This window comes from Cutaneotrichosporon oleaginosum, assembly GCF_008065305.1.
Source record: "Cutaneotrichosporon oleaginosum strain ATCC 20508 chromosome Unknown ATCC20508_contig01, whole genome shotgun sequence".
In the NCBI taxonomy this organism is placed as follows: domain Eukaryota; kingdom Fungi; phylum Basidiomycota; class Tremellomycetes; order Trichosporonales; family Trichosporonaceae; genus Cutaneotrichosporon; species Cutaneotrichosporon oleaginosum.
Window position 1 is genome coordinate 1,348,880 of NW_027072170.1, and position 21,057 is coordinate 1,369,936.

General features: G+C 63.9%; 6 protein-coding genes across 6 annotated transcripts; 2 read left to right on the plus strand and 4 right to left on the minus strand.

Moving 5' to 3' along the window:
• Positions 1-370: 370 nt before the first annotated feature.
• On the plus strand, positions 371-2,086 carry COLE_00557 (uncharacterized protein; the record flags this gene model as incomplete). The annotated part of the gene is made up of 2 exons (XM_018420382.1): positions 371-601; positions 632-2,086. The coding sequence occupies 2 exons, from the start codon at positions 371-373 to the stop codon at positions 2,084-2,086; spliced, it is 1,686 nt and encodes a 561-aa protein (XP_018278467.1).
• A 506-nt stretch (positions 2,087-2,592) lies between these two features.
• On the minus strand, positions 2,593-4,182 carry COLE_00558 (uncharacterized protein; the record flags this gene model as incomplete). Its single annotated transcript, XM_018423310.2, has 4 exons — positions 2,593-3,510; positions 3,563-3,640; positions 3,694-3,894; positions 3,931-4,182. The coding sequence occupies 4 exons, from the start codon at positions 4,180-4,182 to the stop codon at positions 2,593-2,595; spliced, it is 1,449 nt and encodes a 482-aa protein (XP_018278466.1).
• Positions 4,183-7,098: 2,916 nt separating this feature from the next.
• On the minus strand, positions 7,099-9,300 carry COLE_00559 (uncharacterized protein; the record flags this gene model as incomplete). The annotated part of the gene is made up of 5 exons (XM_018420857.2): positions 7,099-7,829; positions 7,867-8,119; positions 8,154-8,299; positions 8,336-8,723; positions 8,767-9,300. The coding sequence occupies 5 exons, from the start codon at positions 9,298-9,300 to the stop codon at positions 7,099-7,101; spliced, it is 2,052 nt and encodes a 683-aa protein (XP_018278464.1).
• A 607-nt stretch (positions 9,301-9,907) lies between these two features.
• COLE_00560 (uncharacterized protein) lies at positions 9,908-11,576 on the minus strand (the record flags this gene model as incomplete). The annotated part of the gene is made up of 2 exons (XM_018425781.2): positions 9,908-10,100; positions 10,171-11,576. 2 exons carry the CDS (start codon positions 11,574-11,576, stop codon positions 9,908-9,910), a joined length of 1,599 nt encoding a protein of 532 aa, XP_018278463.1.
• Positions 11,577-13,076: 1,500 nt separating this feature from the next.
• On the minus strand, positions 13,077-14,453 carry COLE_00561 (uncharacterized protein; the record flags this gene model as incomplete). Its single annotated transcript, XM_018423309.2, has 1 exon — positions 13,077-14,453. The coding sequence occupies one exon, from the start codon at positions 14,451-14,453 to the stop codon at positions 13,077-13,079; it is 1,377 nt and encodes a 458-aa protein (XP_018278462.1).
• Positions 14,454-15,205: 752 nt separating this feature from the next.
• Positions 15,206-20,944, plus strand: COLE_00562 (uncharacterized protein; the record flags this gene model as incomplete). The annotated part of the gene is made up of 3 exons (XM_018420856.2): positions 15,206-15,314; positions 15,354-15,458; positions 15,492-20,944. The coding sequence occupies 3 exons, from the start codon at positions 15,206-15,208 to the stop codon at positions 20,942-20,944; spliced, it is 5,667 nt and encodes a 1,888-aa protein (XP_018278461.1).
• Positions 20,945-21,057: the final 113 nt, after the last annotated feature.

A 21,057-nucleotide genomic window follows, 5' to 3' on the forward strand; every position in this document is an offset into this window, starting at 1 on the left:
CAAGGGAGGCAACGACTTCCGCAACAAGCCCGCGGGCAAGTTTGGTGGCAACAAGTTTGGCGGCCAGGACAAGCCGGCCGGCAAGTTTGGCGACAAGGGCAAGTTTGGCGGCCAGAAGTTTGGTGGCCACAAGTTCGGTGGCCAGGACAAGTTTGGCGGCAAGGGCGACAAGAAGCCCGAGTACAAGGGCGGCAAGCCGTACGCGAAGGAGGAGAAGGAGGCGCCGGTGCGGCGAAAGCGGCCGGTGACGCAGGGCGGGGGCGAGGAGGCGGTGGACGACGACGAGTTTGACGGCGACGAGGAGATGGAGGACGCCGAGGGCGATGCCGGCGCCGGCGCCGCCGACGTGCCCGAGGAAAAGCGCGGCAAAATGAGCAAGGCGGAGCGCGCGGCGCTGCACGCCGCCCAGCCGCACCGGAAGACGCTGTTGCCGTCGCACGCGCTGCTGACGGAGACACTGCTGCCGCTGTGGGAGACGGCGCGGCGGCTCGAGATGCCGAAGGAGGAGCGTGTCGCGGCGATTGCCGCGCTGTGGGCCGCGGTGCAGGGCCATGTTCTCGAAATCTCGCGCGGACACAAGGGCGGCCGCATCCTCCAAACAGTAAGTTTTTGCTCGTGCTCGCTGACGCAGATCGTCAAGTATGGCGGCAAAGACGAGCGCCTCGGCGTCGCGATGGAGCTGCAGCCGAAATGGCGCGAGATGATGGAGTCCAAGTACTCCAAGTTCTTGATGGGCAAGCTTATCCGGTACTGCCCGTCGATCCGGCCGTTGCTCGTGCCCGTGATCGCCAAGGACCTCGGCAGCCTGCTGGCGCACGCGGACGCGGTGCAGCCCATCTCGGACTTTTACGACTTGTACGCGAGTGCGCGCGAGCGGCGTGGCCTCGTGCGCGGCTTCTATCCGCGCGAAGTCGCGCTCTTCGACGGCGGCAAAGAGGGGGACACGGCGGGGCTGGAGGCCGCGCTGGCGGACACGAGCGAGGCGAGCCGCCTGCGCGTGCTGGAGGGCGTGGAGCGAGTCGTGCTCGAAATCTTCAATGCGACACAGAAAACTGCACTCGCCCAGTCCATCTTCCACCGCCTCGTCTTCGAGTACATCACGTGTCTCTACCGCTTCCTCTCGCCCGAGGACGCAAGCGCGAAAATGCACGAGCTGCTCGACGCCGCCGCCGAGTCGCTCCCCGAGATCGTGCATACCAAGGACGGGAGTGCGGCCGTACGCCAGCTCCTGGTCCGCGGGACGGCCAAGGACCGGAAGGGCATTCTCCAGCATCTGCGGAAACATGTCGAGGCGATCGCGCGCGACGCCGACGCGCAGCTCGTGCTCTTCACGGCGTTCGACGTGGTCGACGACACGAAGCTGATGGGCAAAGCGTTCGTCGCCGACCTCGTCGCGCTCGCGCCCGCGCTTGCGGCCGACAAGGTCGGCCGCCGCGCCGTCCTCTACCTCCTCGTTCCGGGGGCGAGTCGGCACTTCCTGCCTTCGACGCTATCGAGCCTCGCGGCGTCGGCGGCGACCGCAGCCGCAGGCACGAGCAAGAAGGATGCGGCGGTGCGGCGGCGCGAAATCGCCACCGCTGCGAGCCCAGGCCTCCTCGCCCTCGTCGCGGAGCACCCCGAGCTCGTGCGCGACCCCGGCGCGGGCTTGCTTGTAACGGACATCCTCCTCTCGGCCGTGGGGGACAAGAGCGCGGCGATCGCCGCGCTCACGCAGCCCCTCGCGCAGCCGTGGGACGAGGAGCACGTCCTCGCCCTCCCCCACGCGACGCGCACGTACAAGACGCTCCTGGGCGGCGGGCACTTTTCGCAGGCCGCCAAGGCGATCGAGGTCGTGGATCCTGCGTTGGGGCGCGCGTTCGGCACGGCCATGTGGCGCGCGCTCGTTGATGCCGAGGGCGGCGAGAATGTGCGCGACGTCGCGGCCGGCGCGCCGTTCGTCGTCGTCGAGCTGCTTGCTGCGCTCGACGGCAGCGAGGTCTGGCCCGAGGTGTGTGAGGTTATGCGCTCGGAGGACGTGCGTGCTGCTGTCGAGGCGAGCGAGATGAAGGGCGCGAACGTGCTCGCGGAGCGCATCAAAGCTCTATAGATTGTACTATATGCAGAGTGTGGTTTGGCGGCGGCGGGGGTGAGCAGTTGGGCCGAGTGCATACAAAGTTCAGTCGGGCCAAACACAGAGGACGATGCGGTTGGTAACGCAAACCAAAAAACACACTGTCGCGGCACGTGGACAACATCACAGGATGGGCACGGAGTCATGGATAGCCGCTCGGCCTGATCAGGCAGGGCACGTCGGCTTCCTCACAGGCGCTGTGTGCGGAACTCCGTCGCCGACAGCCCCTCGGCTCACCACATCCTTTCCATCAGCGGCCCCACGCCCCACCGCCACCATCTCCCCCCCCCCCTCCCGCTCCTCCTCCCCCCCACCCCCGCACGCACTCCCACCCCACCTCACTACTATACAACAATGCATACGCTTAGAATGTCACAGGCTATAATGGACAATTTTGGTCGCTTCGGCTCGTCTTCTGAGTGTTCACGGATCTCCGAAGCGCAATGAGGGTAAGAGTAGCAGTGGCGTGTGCCCTTGTGGAGTTACATGTGGGCGTGGATGACGGGGCGCGTCGGGCGCGAGCGGTAGTGCAGAGGATCGTGCGGCGCGTCCTTGTACCCGAACGCATCGACCGTGACGGGAGGCGCGCCCTCGGGTCTCTTCTTGAGCTCGCCGCGGAGCATGATGCCCAAGCCCTTGGCGCCGCGCCCGACGGTCAGGTACTGGTCAATGGGGGGAGACGGCTGGCTGTGCAGCCGAGTGAGAGTTTTGTGCCAGCGCAGCTGCTGCGTGAGCTGGGCGAGGAGGGCAGCACCGGGAGGCCCGCAGAGCGGACGCGTGGTGATGGGGTCCAGAATGATCGGGCCGCCTTCCTTGGCGGGCGAGAAGTAGGCGCGGTTGAGCACCTCGGCAAACTTTGGGACGGCGTGGGACATGAGCTTAGTGTGGAACGGGCAGGGGAGCTTGACGTCCATGACCGGGTTGGCGATGGTCATGGCTTGCAGGCGGTCGATGAGCTGCTCAACGGCCATGTATGTGCCAGTGACCATGAGAACCTTGGACGAGTTGATGATGCTCGCCTCGGCCCAGTCGCGGTTCCCCTCGTACTCCCACTCGTGCTGGAGTCCGTGCACCTCGTCGAGGATGAGCTGCATTGCCCGCCGGCGTCGCTCGGGCTCGTCGGGTGTCTCGGCGAGCGGGTCGTCAAACGGCACAAACATAGACGGAGACGATAGCGAGTGGTAGCTGCGCGCGGACAAAGCGGTAGTTACAAATCGGCTTGACGAGCCACCAGTGCCGGGTGGCGCGGGAGGCAGCGACGCGTACAGCCGTGCGAGGCGGACACCATCCTGCAGGTCCATACGACCAGCCGCAACCAGCGCCGTTAGGGTCCCAATGAAGCCATGGCCAGCGAGAAATTGTGTGCCCTCTGGGAGGAGGGAGGGCGAGCCCGTGCGCTCCTGCTTGTTAGCGATCGATCAGCCGAGGGGAATTCCGAGAAAAGCCGCTCACCTGTTCTGATGCGAGAATGGCGATGGTGGAAGTGAGGATGAAGCTAGCAGTGACGTCGGCGCGGGCCATGAGTTCGTCCTGGGGGGTTAGTGGGAAGTGTGCCAATGTTACATGTTGAGCTCGCTACTCACGAGATTGCGGCCCTCGACCCAGCCGCGTAGCCAGCCGCGGATGCCGTACCCGCCGCCGCCCTGGAGCAGGCCACCAAACTCGTCCATGTTATCGGGAAAGTAACCCATCGTTGCGTCGGGGGACAGTAGTGCTTCGCTCGCCTTTTCCCAGACTGCGAGGGAGGCGGTCGTGGGGCTCTGCGGTGTGTGCGGATACGAGCCCTGGTATTAGATTCAGTCTGGACGTTGGCGACTCACGAGACCAGCGAAAATCAGAGCTTTGCGTGTGGGAGGCGAGTCGATGGGGGTGGCGCGCTTGAGCCATGTAAGCCAGTCGGTGTTGGCGGCCGAGGTGGATGCGCGCCGCCCGCCGCGTGGGTCGGCGGGGGGGCCGGGGGGAAAGAGACGGACGGAGAAGGAGCGCGAGTGGGAGGGTGTGGAGTGGCATGGTGTGGCAGTGGTGAGGGATCGCCGCGTGGGCCTCGCGGATGCGAGCCGTGACCTGATCATGGCAATGGAGGGGGGGTGGTGTTGTGCAAGTGATGAAGATGATGAAGAGGAGGAGGAGTGAGTAGAGAGCATGAACGAGAGGTGGACAACTCGAGGTGATCAGCTGAAAGCTCCTCCTCGTTCGCCGACTCGATCTGACCTTGCCCTCTCCTCTTCCGCCCTGCCCGCCCTGGCCCCCTTCGGCCCATCTAGCCGGTCTCTCGGATTTCACTCGTCATTACATCCGGCTATTTCAAGTCAGCCTTATCCAATTACAATCTCCATTTGTATTCCGGAACCAAATCATGCTCACGCCAATTCCGCCCCTGCTTCTCCGACGTTATTTCCGTCTCCCTCCTCTCACCCCTCTTGGTCCCTGAGTCTCCATGCTCACTCCACTCCTCCTCCCCTCCGAGCCGTCGCCGTCGCCGCCGCCCCTCAACAACAACACTCTCCCTACTGTACATGGCCACCATGGACCTCATCAAGTTCAGAGTGTGCGCCCTGGCCCTCGCTCTTAGCCGCTGACCGCAGCACCGGCACCGTGCAGGTGCGACAACGCGGCGACACGGCCCTTCTGCGCTAATCCCAGGGCGTCTGCTTCCGGTACTACACCCAGCGCGAGTGAGTCGGGCAAACACGGGCGTCGTCGGGCCATCCGATTCCTCCCGCACAATGCCCCTTGGGTCCTCCAGTCCATTGTTGTCATCTGCTAGCTCCGGCTAGCCTAGCGGCCAGCATGCCGCGGCAAGTAAACCCGGAGCCTGGAGCGGATCGAGCGGATTGTGCCAGAGCGATCGATGAGGTGTGTGCTGCGTCCAGCGTGGTGACGGATGCCCAAGCTGTCGCGTAGCCGAGCCGTCGCGTCAGCCGCAGCTACATCTTGCGCATGGGCGACTGGCTCGTGCGCGTCGGCTGCAATCTACCCACAATCAGCTCGTGCAGCACAGCCTTGATTGCAGCGGCCATCTTCCGCCTTGCGCGAGTGACGTCGGGGTGTCCGTTCGCGGGGGTGCGGAGGTGTCGTGGTTGAAATACCGAAAGATACCGGTGTGCCTTGAGTTTAACTCTGGCATCAGCTGAGCTGCGTGGTGCTGCCATGGTTGTCGCCTTCAGAGCTGCATACTTCCACGCTACTTCCCGAGCTAGCCCCACTGGCCCCACTCGAGCCCCACCAGCCACCTAATGCCAGAGCCCAAACTCTCGGTATCCGCGGGTGGTGCCACAACCACCCCGACGCCAGCGTTGAAGGCGCTGCAGCTGGGCCGCCCGACGCGATTGCCAAGTTGTGAGCGGTCTCTGGTGCCGCTGACGGCAGCAAGTTGTTCCTCCGCCGCGGCCCGCCTGCCGCCAAGGTCGCCGACCTGCACGTCGAAGAGACCAAAGACGCGTCGCCAGACGCCGTAGCCGCGGCGCTGGGAGACAAAGACGGGTTTCATGTACGCAAGTACCGCCGGCCATAGATGCACCTGTGAAACAATCACGTGAGACGAACAGCGCTGTGAGGCGGAGGCCTGCGCACGTGCCCCACAGCACGTCCACAGATGGTGGAGGTCACAAAGTTGGACCTCGATCTCTGACTGTCCACCAGCATGCTCTCCTACGCGCGCCTCCTCCGCCCGCGCGGCCTCGCCGCCGCCGCCGCCGCCGGGCCATCCGCGCGCACATACTCGCGCCACCCCCCCTCCCCCCCTCCGCGTCGCGGCGACCGCGCCGACCTGGCGGGCCGCACCCCGCGCCCCCCGCCCCGCAGCCCACGCACCAAGCTCGCGGCCGTGCGCCCCGGCGCGCTCGCGCACATCGTGACGGGTTCGCGGCCGAGCCCCGCGCGCGACGCGATGCTGGCCGACGAAGCGGGCGACCTCGAGCTCCGCGACGACGCAAGGGTGGACGACGACGTGCCGGTGCTGCCGTCGCCGCAAGCTTTCCCGCCGCGAGCTTTCTTGCCTCAAGCCGCACCCCTCTCCCCCGCCCGCCCCCCGCCAGACGAGTGGCGGCGGCAACAGAGCGCGCGGGACCGCGAGCGCGCGCGCACGCTTGCGCCGGAGCCGGCGTCGGACTGGGGGCGCGGCGGCACATGGCGGGACTGGGACACGAGCCGGCTCCCGCCGCTCGACGCGGCCAAGGTGGGTTGTATGGCCGCGTGTATCTCATCTCTCCTCTGCCGCTTATATCTCGTGTCGATCGTCGCGCTCACTGCGCTCGCTGACGCCAGTTCACCGCCCTCCCGGCCGACTTTGAGAACACGATCGCGGCCGCGAACGCGCGCCGCGCGGAAAAGGTGTCGGTCCGCTACGCCCTCTTCACGGGCATGTCGATCCCGGCGTCGCACGTGCCCGGCGGCGGCGCGCTGCCCTTACCGCCGTTCGCGCCGCGCCTGCGCCGCACCCCCGGCTCGCCGGGGTGGGCGGCGCCCGACGGGCTCGAGCCGCGCGAGCGCGCACACTGGGCGCGGCGCAGCGCGGACGCGCGCGCCGGCACGGGGTTTGCCTTCCCCCGCCCCGGCACGCCCGACACCCCCGCCAGCGCACGCATCTTCGTCCTCGTCCCCAAAGCACGGGTGAGCCGGCTCAGCGTCGAGCGCCGGCGGTGCAGGTGCCGCTTTTTCGCGGCGTGGGCGCACGTCACGAATCGCAGCGAGGGCGCGCCGCCCCTCTCGCATGCGCGCGTGTATTCGTTCGTGCTCAATCCGGCTATACATGACGCCCCGTTCCACGAGATCTGCGAGACGGTCGAGCGGGCGATCAAGGAGTTGGACCGCAAGCTCCAGCCGACGCCCAAGGGGCGGCCGCGGTGGGCGGCGCGGCGATAGCCTCGTACTTGGTGAGCGTTACTCCGGGTCGGCGCGGGGATCGCACACCGGTATTACTGGATGAAGCGTGCAGCCACGGACGGGCCTATGGCGCGCCGATGCATACATCTACAAGCGTAGACGAGCTAAAACTTCGACAAGTCACGCCCAAACAACCCACGCTTCACCCAGTCCAGCATGAGCATGAAGCGCGTGCGCATCGACACCTGCATGCTCCAGTACACGCTGCGCCACGCGTACATGGCCAGCAGGCCGCCCGCGCTCCCGTATCCCCCGATATCGAATGCGGCCGAGTTGCCGATGTACGCGAGCGTCCCGAGATTCCGGTACTTGAAGGGGTGGTAGTACGCCTCGTCGTCGAGGTTGTCAATGTCATTAGCTTGCAGCGTCTTGCGTTGGCGCGCGAGCCGACCAAACATGTGGCCGAGGTACTCGCCCTGCTGCGACGCGACTTGCGCTGTCGCCGGCAGCGCGGTGGCCTTCGAGCTCATCTTGATGAACATGTCCGCGACTTGGTTGAGAGAGAGGTGGCCGCGACCGTCCGTGTCAAACTCTCTGAACACGTCTCGGATCTGCGCGAGGTAGTCGCTCGTCAAGGGGTACTTTTTCTTGATGTGCTCGGCCATGAGCGCCCACTCGTCGTAGGTCAGCTTGTCGTCTCTGTTCTCGTCAAACTGCTCCCAGATCAGAAGCAGGTCCGAAAGCATGTTGAGGTGGATCGTCGCCGCGTCGCCAATCGCATAGATCGAGCCCTTCGGGGCGCCTTCGACGCGCAGGTACGCGTCCACTTGCACGGCCTTGGAGTGGAACTGGTTAGGCAGGAGCTCTACCATCTGCCGTGTGAACGGCTGCATCGCTACGATCAGCTACACCGCCGCTGCGAGTAGGCTTACCAATCCCCGTGCTCCACAACACGATGCTGGCGGGAAGCTCGGCCTCGCGGATCGAGCCGTCCTTCTCCTTGATGGTGATGCGCACCGACTTGGGCGTAACTTCATTCACGCGCGCGTTCGTAACCACATCAATCTCCTCGCGCTGGAAGTGCTTCTCCGCATAGTCCGAAATCTTCTCCGAGTACGTGTTCAGGATATGGTCGCGGCTCTGGATAATCGTCACCGTCATATCGCCTTTCAGGATCTTGGGGTACTGTTGTCAGTTTCACGTCACCCGCCCAACGCACGTAGGCGAGTACATCTTCGTTGAGCATGTCCGAGAGCTCGGCCGCGAACTCGACGCCAGTCGGTCCGCCGCCACACACCACAAACGAGAGGAGATGTTTGCGCTGCTCGGGCGTCGTGGTGGGAAGCGAGGCCGTCTCGAGGTTCACTGGAATCAGCAGCTGAATGCCGCCACTACACGTACTCATGATCTGACGCCGGATCGCCTGCGCATCGGGAATCGTCTTGAGCTGGAAACAGTGCTCGAGGCCCTTGACGCCGTGGTCGTTCGACCGCGACCCGACGGCAATCACGAGCTTGTCGTACGGAACGTAAGCGCGCATCGGCCCGTCTTCAGTCGGCACCTCGACCTCGAGGAGGCGCTCAGACATGCAGATGTCGACGGCCGCGCCCTGCAAGAAGTGGCCGTGGACACGGGCGACGAGGCGGCGGAGAGGCTCAACAAGCGACCGCGGCTCGACGGTCCCTACGCAGGCCGAGGGCAGAAGAGGCGTGAAGCAGAAGTAGTTGTCCGGAGCAATCAGCGTGACGTTGTATGCTGTCGGAGGAAGGGTCTTGAGGATCGAGACGGCCTGGAGTCAGCTCGTTCGCGGATGAGCGCGCGGAATGACGCACCCCCCACCCGCCGCCTAGGATGATGAGGCGGGGCTTGCCCTCGCAGCGCGCCTTCTCGTCGCTCTCCTTGTCGTCAATGTTGACTTCGATGATCGGCAGGTTCTTGGGCCCGCCGCGGCGCGGCGACAGCGCCAGGGGGTTGACAGGTACGCGGTCGATGTGTTTCTGTGAGTAGGTCGATGCGTCGTGGATCAGGACGATGAGGAGGAGGACGGAGGAGCCGACCATGACGGCGAGGAAGAGGCGGAGGACGGAGGCGAGCCAGGGGTGTTTGTGCGCAAACGTCGGCGAGACGAGGCCGTAGCGTGCATACGTCCACTTGGCGCGGCGGGGTGTAGGACGGGACTGAGCGAATGCATGGGACCGGAAGAAGGAGGGCGGGAAGCGGGACGGAATGCGCGGCGTGAGGCGCGGTGGCGACGTGGTGAAGCCGCGCGCTAGAGTGAGTGTGAGACCGAGACCTGGGGGTGCGGAGAGACGCGGCGGCGCTGCTAGAGCTAGCCGGCGCGCGCCGAGGATGCTGCGGGCAAACATTGTGCGCGCGAGCAAGAGGAAACCGAAGCGAGAGGCGTGAGAGATACGAGTGACGCGTAGATTGACAAAAGCGAGGAGGAAGCGAGAGATGCGAGATCTCGAAGCGCCGAGGGCGCGCGTGCCTGACGTCATATCTATTTTGCATTGATTCAAGAATACTAGTCCAGGGAGAGGACAGTATTACCGCACGCACGGCCAGAGACCACGTCGTCGACGAGTGGCAAGAGTATGATGGCCGAGGCATCGAGGCCTCAGAATAGTCCAGGGAGGTTGAGCTTGAGAGGGATGGCCGAGTTGCATTTACCATAGTTTCTCATCGACCAGACCACTTCCCATAAGTAGACCATAGATGTGTTAGTCTTGGCTCTCACTACTCTACGAGTAGTACTACACTACTGTTCACTATTCACACTTGTTGCATATCGCTCACAAAGAGCAATTTGTCGTGATACAAAAGAAGGTGCTATAAAAGCGATGGAAAGTCCTCGACAGGGACATGTGATGTTACGATGCAGATATTGATTGGGTGATGCGAACACGTTACAGCCAGCAGTGGTCCTCGTCTTGACGTGACGTCGCTTTTCGGAGGATGGTATGCACAATCTCTCTAGTGGAAACCCGGGTGCTCAACAGAAAAAGCTCTAAGGCGCGACAGGAGCGTCAAAGCTCGCTGCCCGTGTGAGGCTGGGCGAGGCGGCGCTCTGGATGCGCGAGATGAGTCCTGGGCGGATCTCGGGGGACGTGCGGATGATGCGATACTTCTCCGAAGGAGGCACGGCGAGCGTCCAGGGGTTGGACACCTGGGCGACCGGCTGGTAGACGGGCTTGCGCTCGGGCTTGTCCATGTCCTCGACCTCGGAGAGGATCGACGACGCCGACACGGTCGAGGATGCGCTGGAAGGCGCGTCCGAGACGAGCGAGTCTGCCGAGTTGGAGCGGGTGAGGCGGCCAACCTTGAGGTGCTCGACCTCCATGCCGCCGTCAAGAACACCGACGCGCATCATGGCGAGAAGGTTGTGGGCGGCGTTGGAGTGGTCGTAGACACCACCAAAGAAGGCAGTGGTCGAGTCGGTGCCGATCGCGCGCTTAATGAGGTGGGCGCCTCCGGGGTGGTCCTCAATGAACGACGAGCAGTCGTGGATAAAGCCGTGAACGGCAATGAGTGCACGGGTCTTGGACTCGGCCTGGAAGTCCTCCCACGAGATGACAGGAAGGTCGTTCGAGTGCTTGGGCCACTCGAGCTTCTCAGACTGCTCCTGAAGCTGCATGAGCTTCATGGTGTACTGGCCCTTCTTGATCTCGTTGTCGGGGAACTTTTTGAGGTGCGAGGCGAGGCCGAGCTGAGCCATGGTCCAGATGAACCACTTTGTGGGGTCGTACTGGTACCACTTGATGGCGTTGCGGAAGTCCATGGGGAACTGGTGGTGGAAGTTGTGGTAGCCCTCGCCGACGGTGACAAGCGCGGTGATAAAGTGGTCCTTGGGGGTGTGCTTGTTGTCAAAGGGGGTCTCACCGAGCCAGTGGGCAAGCGAGTTGACGCAAAAGGTCGAGTGGTGGACAAAGACGAGGCGAGCGGCACCGGCGAAGAAGAGGCCGCCCCACCAGTCTCCCCAGCCGAGACCAGCGACAAGAGTGGGGAAAGCGAGACCCATGAAGAAGAGGAGGGCGACGTAGTTGTTGTGCTGCCACTTGACGACGGGGTTCTTGCTCAGGTCGGAAATGTCAGCGACACCGATCTTGCCGCGAGGCTTGATGAGCATCCAGCCCATGTGAGCGTGCCAGAAGCCCTCGTGAGCCGAGTAGGGGTCGAGTTTGGTGTCGGTGTAGCGGTGGTGGGCGCGGTGGCCGCGGGACCACCATCTGATCGAGCCCTGGACCGAGCCTGCGCCAGCAAGGGCGAGGAAGTACTGGAGTGGCTTTGAAGCGTTGTAGGAGCGGTGGGCCCAAAGACGGTGGTAGCCGGCGGTGATGCCGAGACCAGTGATGAAGTAGTAGACGACAGACCAGATAAAAGTCTTTGTCTGGACTGGGACGGTGCAAAGGCCGTAGATGGCCATTGCGGGGGGGATGGTGAGGGCAAGGAAGGAAATCCACTGAATGTTCTTGTGGAGGTTGCGCCATGTGACGGGGGGGAGCATCTTCATGTTCTCGACTGTGCGGGTGACGTAGTTGTCGGGAACGATAAAGTCGTCGCGCTCGGGGTCAATCACGTTGGTGACGGGCTTGCCCGATGGCTGAGCGACGGTGGTCGCAGCCTGCTTTGTGGAAGCGGACATGGTGGCGAGATGGCCTATGTGCCACTTGGGTTTCTTGCGCGGATTTCGGAGGATATGGAGAAGGGGGGGTTTGGGGGGTGGTGGGGGGGAGGTTTCGGATTCGTCGAGACGCGGCGTCAAGTCGTGCTCGCGGAGAGAGAGAGAGAGAAAGAGAGAAAGAGGAGGAGGGAGGAGGGAGGAGGGAGATGGATGGAGAGGGAGATGGACTCGGAGCATGCTTTTATGGGAGGCAAGGTCGGACTGGCCCACGCCACACCCATGTCCAAGTCGACTGCCCTCGATCAAAACCCAAAGTTGTGGGGATCCTCCCCTCGGATTCCCCCTTGTGCCCTTGTGCCACCCACGCTCCTCCCCCCCGTCCGTATTACGCCGACTCCACTTGGCCCACTTGCATCCCACCCAACTGCCACGTGCTCTCTCTTTTGCGTCAGAGCAACCATCATGAACCTTGCCACGGTCATACGGTCACCATCTTCATCATCACATCACCACGACCCGGCGTGGGCGCCCGCGCCGACCCCCACACCCCTCCCCGCTCGGTTTATCAGATTTCATCGCCTCTTGTACTGTAATATGCCTCATGCCTCCGCCCGACGCCCGACGCCCGCCTCTGGGGCGGCAATCCATCACCACAAGATAAGATGCTTCCTCCTCCATGCCAATTCCATCGCCCAGCTGCTGCGGGGTACGCCACCACACCATATCGTGGGCCCCGCCCCCATCCACTCCAGCGTCAGATGGACGCTGCAACGGCGCTGCGTGGATTGGCCCAAGCCGGCCGCCGCCACAGCGCCGACTGCGTCTGCGCCATTCCGCCTTGTCATGGCCGGCGTAGCTCCAGCACGTGCCCCATAGCGTCTGACCCGGCGCCATGGCCCACCGGCACCGGCCGGTGTCCGTGACCGTGACGATGGCCAGGGGTGGAGCGATGCAGCAATGGAGCAGCGGCGCACGGAGCGGAGATGGCCTCGCGTCGTCACGATCGTCCATGGACATGGCGTGGGTCGCGGAAGCTGATTGCACAATCCCACGTGTCTCGCTCCGATGATGAGCGATGGTGCCTGAACGCTCCACGTATCTGACAATCTTGTGCCTGAGGGTCGTATACCCGGCCATGATCATTATCTCCACTACTGGTCATCATCCACCAGGACCACCAGCTCATCGTCTCTCCACCGATACAGCCTCTGCGTAATGTCTACGGGTACGCACTATTACGTCTACCCCGCGCACTATTCTTCCCACGGCCTCTGGTCGCTAGCATCGCTCCCCGCCCGCCCCTTGCCCTTCTCCAACGGCATCTCCACCCCATTCTTCTCTGCCAACGCGCGCATCAACACGCCCAGCATCTCGCCCTGCGTCTCCACCGTCTGCCGCAGCCCCTCGATCTGCTCCAACAGCACATACTGGTTCTTGGCCAGCTTCGTGTTTGTCAGATCTTTATCGCGCGCCGGCTTGGCCGATGGTATCCCCGGCACGGTGGGGACTGGCGGGGTAAGTTTACTCGGGTCCCCGGGCCACATGCGCGCGGGGTTCGGCGACGCGCCTCTCCGCACCGTATTCGGCGCGGGGAGGAGCGGGCCCGCCTCCTCCGCCACGGGCGTCATGGTGCCGTCGTGCGTGTCGAGGTCCAGCGAGCCGCGCGGCGTCTGTTGCAATGATGGCTGGCGTGAGATACGCTACGAGGAGACTCACAGCTTGTGCTTGGAACGAGACCATTGCGTCGTAGACTATGGCAAAGTTGCGTCCGAGGACAAAGGAGGGGAGCGCGATGAGCAGCAAGCCGAAGAGGAGGAGCGGGACGGAGAGGATCTTGCCCAGCGCGGTTTTCGGCACCACGTCGCCGTACCCCGCCGTGCTCATCGTCACGAGCGCGTACCATGCTGTCTGGGGGATCGAGTCGAAGAGCGACACGTCGCCGTCGGGGTCGACGAACGCGCCGAGCGTCGCGTCCCATGTCCCGCGCTCCGCAAAGTATATGAGCGTCGAGAAGAGCACGAGCACGAGAAAGATGAAATACGAGATGGCCACCAGCGCGTCCTTGGACCGCCGCACAGCCACGTACATGACCTCGATGGTCAGCAGCATCTGGCTCTGGTACCGGAACGCGCGGAAGACGCGGAGGAGGCGGAACGTGCGCAAGATGCTGAAGCGGAACAGGATCGACGTGTCCTCCTGCCGCGCCAGCTCAATGTAGTACGGCAGGATCGAGAGCAGGTCCGTGACGGCGAAGAAGCTCGTCGCCCACTTGTAGTACTGGCCCCACGAGTCGGCGTGTGCGAATGTACGCGCGAGGTATTCCACCGTAAAGAGCACGACGATGGTCGTGTCAAACGCGAAGAGCACGCGCACAGACGTCGGGTTCGTGTGGAACGCCGGCAGCGTCGAAAACGTCGTGAGGATCACGCTGAAGAATATCGCCGCCGTCACGGCGACATGCACGAAGAACGCCTCGCGCCCCGAACTCGGCTCTTCCATGAGGAGGTACAGCTTGCGCTTCCACGCGCTGCGCATGGCCGCGGCCACGGCGAAATGGTCTTCGCCGACATCCAGCCCCAGCATATGCCCAAAGTCGGGCAGGTTGACCTCTTCGCGGTCCGGGCCCAGCTGGTCCAAGTCCTCTTGTAGGAAGAAGGTGCGGTTATACTTTGCTTCGCGGGGCGAGTCTGGCGCGCCCAAGTTCGAGCTCGCGCGCCGCGCGCCACGCCGCCGCGCCGGCCCCGCGAAGAGCAGCGTGCTCTGGTTCGGGTGCAGCGTGAGCTTGCGCCCGCGGCTCGTCTTGCGCTCCAACGGCGCGTTGGTGCTCGCGCTCGCACCAGCGCTCGCGCTCGGGGCTAGCTCGTACTCCTCGCCCGCGAGCGGGTTCGCGTAGCTCATGCCGGAGAGAGTGGGAGACGTCGACGACGTCAACACGCCAAGCCGCCGCGGTATTTTCGCAAATGCGCGATTTACGTAACGCTCCCGCGCAGTTGTCAGAGCGCCGAGCTCGCTGGTATGGGGAAGCGGGATGTCAAGAGGTTGTGGGCATGAGTCGCGATCAATAACTGTTGAAACTCGGCACGCCTCGAGGGCAGTGCCTTCGCCGCATGATAACCTCAGCGGTAATTCGTGAGCTGGAATGTGGCCGTGGCATTATCGCCCTGTTCACCACATCCTCAGGCGACAATAGACTGGAACATGGAACATGAATCCATACAAGGTTGCTGCAAAGTCGAGCCCTCCAAGACACTCTCTCGTCGATGCACGAGCAGTACAGAATGGATGCATGGCCATCCCAAGCGCACGACCGACTTCGCCGACACATTGTCACAAACATCCATTTGCCACCCAATAGCCACATGGTGCCATGTGGCAATGACGCCGTAACGCCGCAGGCGCAAGCCCAGCGTGCAGAGGTCTCCGCAAGTTGATTGATGGTGCACCACAACTTCGAAGCCCCCCCCCCCCCCCACTTCACAATCATCTCCTCCCACTTGCCAGTCGCCTCTGCGCTGAAGAGTCCACAGCATTCAACGCTCCAGCTCGGCAGGCGCGTCGGCTTCTTGATACCCACAACGCTTGCGGCGAGCACTGAGCGCGCGTGCATCCCCTAAGCACCTCTTCCCCAGGTACACCCCACTCTAAACACTATGTTTGGCAACTCGGCGTGGGGCCAGAACAACCAGCAGCAGCCGCAGCAGAACACTGGCGGCGGCCTGTTTGGTGGTGGCTCGACGTTTGGACAGCAGCAGAACACTGGTACGTGGATGCGCGCGGGGCCGACGGCACTGACAATAGGATTTGGCCAGGCTGCCACAACGGGCGGCTTTGGACAACCTCAGCAGCAGCAGAACACGGGCGGTGGCCTCTTTGGCGCTAGTGCCAACACTGGCGGCGGCTTTGGTGAGCTCTTCTGATCTACGGCGCTGACGGCAGGCTCTGGCGGCTTCGGCACAAACACCGCTTCGACAAGCACGTTTGGTGCGCGGCCTACATTTGGCGCTACTGGCTCGACACCGTTCGGGGGCACCGCCACCACGAGTGGTGGTGGTCTTTTCGGCTCGTCCAACACGAACACCACCAATGCGTTCGGCGCAACAAACACCGCGTCCACGGGCGGCCTGTTTGGCTCGCGCCCCTCGGGCTTTGGCACAACGACCTCGACATTCGGTAGCGGCAGCACGGGCGGGTTTGGCGCCGCCAGTACCCAGGCCAATCAGCCCAGCAACCAGGTGCACATGTACAACAACAACCCCCCTCCCCCCATTCCCCAGACCGGCACCGCCCAGCCCCCTTACCAGCCGACATGGCAGCGCGACCCAGCGCAGGGCTTGGGCAAGGAGATGCCTGCGCACCTCTTCCACGTGATCACCGCTATGGAGCCCTACCGCGGCGGCAGCTTTGAGGAGCTGCGCATGCTCGACTACCAGCAGGGCCGCAAAGAGCCAACCGCGCAGCCCGCGCAGCCCGCGGCCACTGGGTTTGGCCAGGCCTCGGGCGGGTTCGGCGCAACTACGAGCGGTTTCGGACAGCCCGCGGCTTCGACATCGACATTCGGTGCCCCCAAGCCTGGAGGTCTTTTCGGCAGCACCGGCACCACGACCGGCGGTTTCGGGTCCACCTCTGGCGGTTTCGGCGCTCAAACCAACACTGGCGGCGGCTTGTTTGGCCAGACTAACACTGCCACCACTGGGTTTGGCGCCCAAAACACCAACACCGGCGGTGGCTTGTTCGGCCAGACCCAGCAGCAGCCGCAGAACACTGGCGGCGGCCTTTTCGGCAACTCTAACCCCTTCGGCCAGAACCAGCAGCAGCAGCAGCCTGCCACCACTGGCTTTGGCAGCTTCGGCGCCGCAGCCAACAAGCCCGCGTTTGGGGCGACTACCACCGGCTTCGGGACTGGCTCAGGGACGAGCACGTTCGGGCAGACCAACACCACTGGCACCACAACCGGCTTTGGCGGCTTCGGGCAACAGCAGCAGCAGCAGCCGGCCCAGAACACCGGCGGCGGCCTGTTCGGTAGCGGCTCTGGCGGCTTTGGTCAGACCAACACGCAGACCAACACCGGAGGCGGCCTCTTTGGTCAGCAGAACAACCAGCAGCAGCAGAGCGGAGGACTGTTTGGCAACACGGCGGCTGCCAAGCCTGGCGGTCTCTTTGGCTCGACACCCGCTACGGGCACGACAAGCGGCTTCGGCGGGTTCGGCCAGACCAACACCAACACAACACAGCCGACGACCAGCTTGTTTGGCCAGACAAACACCGCGACAAACACTGGCGGTGGTCTGTTCGGGCAGCAGCAGCAGGCGCAGCCCGCGGCCACCGGCGGCGGCCTGTTTGGCAACACCAGCACCGCCAATGCCGGCGGCGGCCTTTTCGGTGCCAAGCCAGCGACCACCACCGGTGGCCTCTTCGGCTCTACCCCGGCTCAACCCGCACAGACAACCACCACTGGCTTCGGTGGCTTTGGGCAACCCGCGGCGACCACCAACACCGGCGGCGGCTTGTTTGGCTCAAACACCGCTTCGACTGCCCCGAAGCCGAGCTTGTTTGGCGGCGGCGGCGGCCTCTTCGGTCAGCAGCAGCAGCAGCAGCCAGCTGCCAACACCGGCGGCGGGCTCTTTGGAAGTCTCGGGCAGTCGACCACAACGGCCCAGCCTACCACCAGCCTCTTTGGCAGCGCTCAGCCTGCCCAGCAGCAGTCCACCCTCGGTCAATCTGGCGGCCTTTTCGGCAGCACTCTCGGCCAGTCGACCTTCAACAACCAGCAGCAGCAGCAGCCATCCCTCACCGCCTCGGTCGACCAGAACCCATATGGCCGCAACGACCTGTTCCAGTACTCGGGCCAGAAGCTTGAGCTCGGCAGTTCGACCAAGAAGCCGGCCCTGCCGCCTCTCACCGCGTCAGCGTACCGCCCCTCCCCGAGCAAGGGCAACCGCTTGGCCAAGCTGAGAGGTTTCGCCACCTCGTCCGTTAACGGGTCGACCACCTCTCCGAAGTTGTCGAGTCCGATCCCAAGCTCGTCCCGAACCTCGTCGCTCATCGGGTCGCCGGTGGTCACCGAGCGCTACATGGGCTTGACTGACGCCGCTCTCTCCCCCAATGCTTTCATCCCGCGTCCCAGCGTCAAGAAGATAACCGTTGCTCCTGGCCGCACGACTCTGAACGGGCGTGGCGAGGACCCGCTCGAGTCCGTCCTGGGCAAGTCTGGTCTGCGTAGCTCTGCGAACGGCAGCTCTGTCGCGCCCACCCCCGACTTTTCCCCTCGCAGCCCTGGACCCCTTGCCTCATCGTCGCGCCAGGCAATCGAGGACACGCCCACCCGCCGTCCTGCCCAGATGGAGGTGTCGCTGTCGAACGCCGGTACCTCTGCGCGTCCTCTGCAGAAGGGCGACTACTGGTGCCGCCCCAAACTTGAGAAGCTCAAGACCATGGACCACGACCAGCTCCGTTCCCTCCCGAACTTCACTGTCGGTCGCAAGGAGTACGGCGAAGTCACCTTCCTCGAGCCCGTCGACCTGACCAGCCTTCCGTCGCTCAACGACCTTCTCGGTGGCATCATCGTCTTCGACTCGCTCGAGCTCACCGTCTACCCCGACGAGACCGACAAGCCTCCTCGGGGCAAGGGCCTCAATGTTCCCGCCGAGGTCTCGCTTGAGAACGTCTGGGCGCGCGACAAGGCGACCCGCCAGCCTGTCACCGACCCCAACGACCTGCGGTACAAGCGCCAGCTCAAGCGCATCCAGGCTGTACCGGAGACGGAGTTCATTGGCTTCAAGGACGGCGTCTGGACCTTCCGCGTCGAGCACTTCAGTCGCTACGGTTTGGACGCCAGCGACGACGAGACTGATGAGGACGAAGGTGTTGACTCGGCAAGCCCCAACAAGTCCAAGTCGCTCCCGGAGAAGTCACCCTCAGTCTACTCCGACGAGGATGTGGACGGCTTTCCTCCCACGAAGAGCCTGTATGACATGGACGCCAGCTCGGACCAGCACGACAGCGGCTCGGAGGACACGGAGATGTCGTACGACGACGAGGACGACATGATGGACTCGGGGGCCGAGTACGAGGACGAGTACGAGGACGAGCCCGACGCCTACCGCGCCATCAAGAGCAAGCTCGGTGCGCAGGGCATGCAGCGCCTGCGCGAGATGCAGTCGGCATTCTTTGGCGCGCAGGAGACAAAGTCCAAACGCCCGACGCTTGCCGAGCAGAAGGCCAACGAGATCCGCCAGGCGCTCGAGCGCAAGCGCGCCGAGGCGGGTTTTGAGATTGCCGAGGAGGGTGTAGCGAGGCTTGACGACCGGGCTGTCAAGCGCGCCTCCTTCGGCGAGTCTTCCCGCCCGCCCCAGCTGCGCCAGCCGCGCAAGTATGCCAAGGTCCCGCTGGACCAGAGTTTCGTGGCTGGCAACGAAGGAGTGCGTCCTGATGCCGGCTTGGCATTGGGCCGCTCGTTCAGGTGCTCTTGGGGTCCCAACGGCGAGCTTGTCCACATGGGCAAGATCTGCTCTCCGACGACTGAGTTCGAGTCGTCTCCCGACGCCGTCGTATATGTCCAGCAGGTTGCCTTGCTGGCCGAGTCGCAGGCAGTTGAACGGGCTCGCGCCGACCGGCTACTGTCCCTTCTGCTCGAGTACACCGAGGTGGACGTGAACGAGGACAAGGTTCCTGAGGCAATTACCAACACGGACATTCGCTTCAAGGACTTTGCCAAACTCTTCGACAGCAGCGATCGCTCCCACGAGGCTAATCTTTGGCGCCTGGGCCAGGCACTCTTCGACGAGGTCGACCTCAAGCTTTCCCCTAGCACGCCGGAGGACATCAGCAGCCGTGTAGCCGAGATGCGCCGTAAGCTTGCGCTTTCCAAGTGGCTCGAGGACGCCGTAGCGCCCGCCATGGACGCCGACCTTGCCAAAGCTGGCGACGACAGGCCTGCGAAAGTGTTCGCGCTCCTGACTGGCAACCGGATCGACCGCGCCATGCAGTCAGCACTAGACGGCAACGACTTGCGTCTCGCAACGCTTGTCTCGCAGGCAGGTAGCACGGATGAGTTCCGCGCAGAGGTGCGCCGCCAGCTCGAAGACTGGACCAAGTACAAAACCAACTCGCTCATCGGGTACACGTATCGCAAGATCTACGCCTTGCTCTCTGGCATCCCCAACGTGTCCAAGGGCAACCCCGAGCGCGGTGCCGACCACGCACCAGACGTGATTGTCAACGAGAACCTGGACTGGAAGCGCGCCTTCGGGCTGTACCTCTGGCACGCGTGCCCGTTCGAGCTCGGCGTCGCCGACGTCCTCCAGTACTACACCGAGGCGCTCTCGTCGTCCCACCCTCCGTCAAAGCCTCTCCCGCCTTACCTTGAGCAGCCGGATGCCCGGAACCGCTGGGAAATGCCTACCGAGCCCACCGACGTCCTCTTCAACCTTATCAAGATGTACGCGGACCGCACGATCTCTCTTGAGGAGGTCGTCACGTCGCGTGACTGCGGCGCCAGCCCCACGGATGTGCGCCTTCCCTGGCACATCTCTTTCCTCCTGTCGCAGGCTCTGCAGAAGCGTGACTTTGCCGACCGTGAGGAGGCCGACGGGTCGGGCATACGCTACAGTGCGACAGCGAACCGCATGACAGAATCATACGCCGCGCAGCTCGAGGAGGAGGGGCAGTGGACTTGGGCTGCCTATGTCCTTCTGCACCTCGCGTATGCCGACAGCCGCCGCGCCGCGCTCAAGGCACTCCTCTTCCGGCACCCAGAGCCCACTCCCATCGAGCAGATCTTCCTCGTCGACAAGCTCCGCATTCCGCGCGAGTGGCTGCACGAGGCGCGCGCCGCCCACCTCGCATCGCAGGGCAACGCCTACAGCGAGTACCGGGACCTGATTCCCGCGGGGCTCGCCGACCGCGCCCAGCGCACGCTCGTGACCAAGCTTGCGCCCGAGGCCGTGCTGCGTGACGACCCCGACCTTCTTCTGCATCTGTGCAAGGAGCTTGAGCCCCTGCGCCCCGAAGGCTGGGAGTACGGTGGCAAGCTGTTCCTCGACTACCTCAACATCCGGGAGCGCACCACGCCGCTCCTGGCGGCGGCCCGGCGTTCCGGCGCCCACCCCGACCCGCGCGAAGCCGCCGAGCTGCGCGCGCTGGCGGAAAACATCCCACGCGTACTCCAGCTCCTCCCCTCGCTCTTCCCGGACCGCACCGACGTGCGCCAGGTCGCGAGCCTCGCGGGCATGCTCGGCACGCTGCAGGCGTTCGCGAGCGACATGCACTGTGCAGGGTACATGCCACGTCCGCCCGTCTCGGACTTGCTGCTCGACAAGGACCGCCTGCACTTGCTGCAGGAGAGCGCAACCGAGAGCTTTGACAAGAGCTTGCGTGCGCTTGTCGCGTAATATCCATCATGTGCACGAAGATTATGTAGCATGGCTTTGGCCGTTTCTTTAGGTATTGGTTTCATGCATGTCATACTGTTAGCACAGGCGGAGGTGGTGCTGCCACTTTCACC